Below are 4,934 nucleotides of genomic sequence, written 5' to 3' on the forward strand. Positions count from 1 at the left end.
AGATGTATAAACCAAAGGAGAAGCAGTCGATTTCGGTACTGATTTCTACTACATTTTTGTCGTACGATTCGATGTGAATAAAAATACAAATGTATACAAACATGGAGGCTTCTTTTGTTCACTGGTGCCTTATTCTATCTTCCGGTAGTATTACAACCGCGTAGCTTCCTTCGTTTTGACATAAATCATACTTTGCATGCGACATGGTTTTCCACGTTATTTACCTGTCCGCCTGGAGACGGCCACACTCTAAATTGCTGCACAGCACAGCTCTTCAATGTGCCACGGTAGGGATCGGCGTCAGGCAGCGCCAGCGCAACTGTACGCGGGCTAGAGATAACGGTTCTATGCAATTAATGCAAAACACATGTGGCGAAAAGCTACAATCGGCTGGAGCGTCAGTTTACTCATAACAATTCATACACATCATTCCTCGCGCGGTGAAGTAGTTCAGATATTTTACCAGCGCAGCCGTTTATTTAAAAAAAAAACTGGGCGGGATTAAACCATAAAACAAGGCATTCTAATAATAGTTTAAATGTAAAATAGTTTTAATTTTTAAACCCAGCATGGTCAACGTAACTTAAATTTCTAGGCGAATTTTCTGCACTCGCTAGGCTACGATCGAAAAGCCACGTACCGTGGCTCATTGAAGAGCTGTGTGTGCAAATTTAGAGTGTGGCCTCGCCAGCGGAACGTAAAATAACGTGAAAACGATGTCGTGGCAAAAAGTATGATTTATGTCAAAACGAAGGAAAGCTAACGCGGTTGTAATACTACCGAAAATAGAAAAGAGGACGCAGTGAACAAAAGAAGCTCATGTTTGTATTCATTTGTAATTTTATTCGAATCGAGACTCGTACGACAAAAAATTGTAGTGAAATCAGTACCAAATCGCTGTCTTACTCCTTTGTCATTATACGCTCCTGATATATATATATATGTATATATATATATATATATAATATATATTTGTACTTTGTGTTGATAATCAACACAAAGTACAAATAGAGAAATTTATTCAGATTTAACTGATGTATTTCATTATTTTGCTGATACAAGACCACTGACATGGTATAGCACCATAAAACTGCCACTACACGGGGTAGACATGTGAGTGGCACCAGTCATTAGAAAACTGTGACAGTGACACCGATTAATTAAACATGCTATGTGATGGCATTTTAAAGTAGGTTTATGAACAGAAGACATAGAACTTTTATCTATACAGCAAAAAATATAATATGTAATATAGGAAAATAAATCTATTGTTAGAAGATGGGTACCGAAGATTATAATTATAGAAAGATTATTGTTGGCAATACTCAGCCGCAATAGCATAAACATATCTATGCAGATATAGATCTAGATATAGATATGTTAATTCATTGTAACAGTATAACCAAGAACAGAACAGTTCAAAACAGTCAAGTACTCACAATATTTAGCATCTTCCAATGAGGCCAGAGATTCCTCTAGACATTGTCTGGTTGGGTTTCCACTTCTTCCATACTCAAAACCCTGCATACACCAAAACATCAAGGTATGTGTGAATGTAATTTACACATGCAGTCACCTCTCACAAATAAATCAATACGATAACAACGAGACCAATCGTCCTTGGGTTAGTTTGCAATATACAAGTAACTATGTTAGATGCTAACAACTTGCTAACAACAAAATATGATCATTGAAATAAACACAGACTGGTACAGTTTTTCGAAGGCAAATTTTTGGGCAAGGCTTCGCTACACAATTCCACACCAACACATTGAAAACAACGATGCATGAAAATTCATAGCCACATAGATCGCCAATGCCATCCAGAAGTGGAGATGGCTTTGAATCATAGGCGTGAGCAAAAAGCTGTCTTCAACTTGTACAAGGGTTTATTTTATGCTAGATGCCAATTATTCACTGTCGCTTTATTTCTTTAACCTAAAATAAGCATAAAGTAAAAACCTGCTTGTAAAAAAAGAAAATATTTGTTATACGCATTGCCAAAGGGGATTGAACAGCTAGTCAATGTAACAGCAAAGTACGATGCAACATGGGACAAACGTCGCTGACATGCCTCGAGCAAAAACCCTGAAAACCTTGTCAACCCATACACCTCTCTTGCTAAATCAACCATGGAGAAGGAGAAGCTAGGCGGCCCAATATTATTAATTACATGCAATACAGATTTAATAATAATAATAATATTACCCCTGCATGAAAATAAAATCGTCGGTTTTCCCCCTCGCTTTGTCAGATGGTGAGACTCCTTGATTTTTGTCCTGGCTAACAGTAACACCCTGGTGGCAGACCTAGCCCAACTAAAAAGACTACAGAGAAGAATCCCTGGCCATGAGGATTTGGTGGATTTGGGGGTGGATTTGGTGGATTTGGGGGTGGATTTGGTGGATTTGGGGTGGATTTGGTGGATTTGGGTGGATTTGGGTGAATCGTGTAACCCCACCTGACTATAGCGACAAGAAATGCTGACAAGCACACAAATCAATTTTCAAAGTATTATTCTTGACTTTCGATGCCACATTTTCTTCAATGAAATTTTCATATCAATTCCTGATTTAGGATTTATGTTGACAAATTCATTGCCAATAGGAATGCAGCTATTTCCTGTTATTATCCTAATAATTGTATGTACATGTTTAGTGCTGTATTCGCAACCAAGGTTACAATATCAAAATAACAAGCAACACCACGAAAGCACAAGTTGGGTAAATAGAACTGGGCTTATTAGAACCTACTTTCATTAGCACATAGGATAATTTCAACTGCGACATGGTATGTCCAGAGGGCTATGGGACTATTGATCGACATATTTTCTCCAATTGTGTAGGAATTGATAGTTACGTCTGAGTCTACGAAACGTAAAATTCTTTATTAATAACATGATTCATTATCAAACTCATATCTTTACCTCCGTAGACATCATTTACGCAGATGATGTGGTCACCAACCTTCAGCAAATGTGATATGGTGGTTGTTGCAGCTAACCCAGACGAAAACACACAAGCTGAAACACACAACACACACATCTGTGTAAGAAAGATACTACATATATATATATATATATATCAGGAGCGTATAATGACAAAGGAGTAAGACAGCGATTTGGTACTGATTTCACTACATTTTTGTCATACGAGTTCGATGTGAATAAAAATACAAATGTATACAAACATGAGCTTCTTTTGTTCACTGGTCCTTATTCTATCTTCCGGTAGTATTACAAATCGCGTAGCTTCCTTCGTTTTGACATAAATCATACTTTTGCACGACATGGTTTTCACGTTATTTACCGTCCGCTGGCGAGGCCACACTCTAAATTTGCACACACAGCTCTTCAATGTGCCACGGTAGGGATCGCGTCAGGCAGCGCCAGCGGCAACTGTACGCGGGCTAGAGATAACGGTTGCTATGCAAAACACATGTGCGAAAAGCTACAATCGGCTGGAGCGTCAGTTTACTCATAACAATTCATACACATCATTCCTCCGCGGGTGAAGTAGTTCAGATATTTTACCAGCGCAGCGTTTATTTAAAAAAAACCTGCAGGATTAAACCATAAACACAAGGCATTCTAACTATAGTTTAAATGTAAAATAGTTTTAATTTTTAAACCCAGCATGGGTGCAACGTAACTTAATTTCTAGGCGAATTTTCTGCACTCGTCTAGGCTACGGCCGAAAAGCCCTACCGTGGCTCATTGAAGAGCTGTGTGTGCAAATTTAGAGTGTGGCCTCGCCAGCGGACGATAAATAACGTGAAAACCATGTCGTGCAAAAGTATGATTTATGTCAAAACGAAGGAAGCTACGCGGTTTGTAATACTACCGGAAGATAGAATAAGGACCAGTGAACAAAATAAGCTCAATGTTTGTATTCATTTGTATTTTTATTGGGCGAATCGGGAACTCGTACGACAAAAAATGTAGTGAAATCAGTACCAAAATCGCTGTTCTTACCTCCTTTGTATTATACGCTCCTGATATATATATAGTATTAGTATATGATAGTATAATATATATATTTGTACTTTGTGTTGATAATCACACGAAGTAGGCAAATAGAGAAATTTATTCAGATTTAAGCTGATGTATTTCAATTATTTTTGGCTGATACGAAGATCCACTGACATGGTATACCACCATAAAACTGCCACCTAACAACGGGGTAGACCATGTGAGTGGGCACCTGACAGTCATTAGAAAATTGTGACGTGACAGTACGCCGATTAATTAAACGATGCATGTGATGGCATTTATGAAAGTAGGTTTATGAACAGAAGAACTTTTAGGCTATACAGCAAAAAAATATAATATGTAATATAGGGAAAATAAATCTATTGTTGAAGATGGGTAACCGAAGAATTATAATTATAGAAAAGATTATTGTTGGCAATACTCAGCCGCAATAGCCATAAACATCTCTATGGCGATAATAGATCTATATATCGATTATAGTTAATTTCATTGTAACAGTATAACCAAGAAACAGAACAGTTCAAAAGCAGTCAGTAACATCCTCACAATATTTATAGCCTCTTCCAATGAGGCAGAAGATTCCTCTAGACATTGTCTGGTTGGGTTCCACTTCTTGCCATACTCAAAACCCTGCCATACACCAAAACATCAAGGTATTGTGAATGTAATTTACACAATGCAGTCACTCTGACAAATAAATCAAGGTACGAAACAACGAGACCAATCGTCCTTGGTTAGTTTTGCAATATGAGCAAGTAACTATTTAGATGCTAACAACTTCTGCCTAAGAACAAAAATTATGATTCATTGAAATAAAGCACAGACTGGTACAGTTTTTCGAAGGCAAATTTTTGAGGCAAGGCTTCGCTAAGAAGAATCCCTGGCCATGCACTCAAGGCTATGTAATGATACTGTAACTGTAAGCAGCTGTCTATAGCAATAA

General features: G+C 37.7%; 1 protein-coding gene across 1 annotated transcript in view; it reads right to left on the reverse strand.

Moving 5' to 3' along the window:
• LOC106814505 (cystathionine gamma-lyase-like) overlaps positions 1–4,600 on the reverse strand; it is a 21,038-nt gene extending 16,438 nt beyond the window's left edge. Inside the window, exons 1-2 of the mRNA XM_014818819.1 lie at positions 4,538–4,600; positions 2,927–3,022 (exon numbers count right to left, since the gene is read on the reverse strand). Of these exons, the coding sequence (XP_014674305.1) occupies positions 2,927–3,022; positions 4,538–4,583 (142 nt within the window). The 5' untranslated portion in view covers positions 4,584–4,600. The remainder of the gene's footprint in view (positions 1–2,926; positions 3,023–4,537) is intronic.
• Positions 4,601–4,934: the final 334 nt, after the last annotated feature.

The sequence above is a fragment of the Priapulus caudatus genome, unplaced genomic scaffold (assembly GCF_000485595.1).
Source record: "Priapulus caudatus unplaced genomic scaffold, Priapulus_caudatus-5.0.1 Scaffold26, whole genome shotgun sequence".
Taxonomy (NCBI): Eukaryota; Metazoa; Priapulida; class Priapulimorpha; order Priapulimorphida; family Priapulidae; genus Priapulus; species Priapulus caudatus.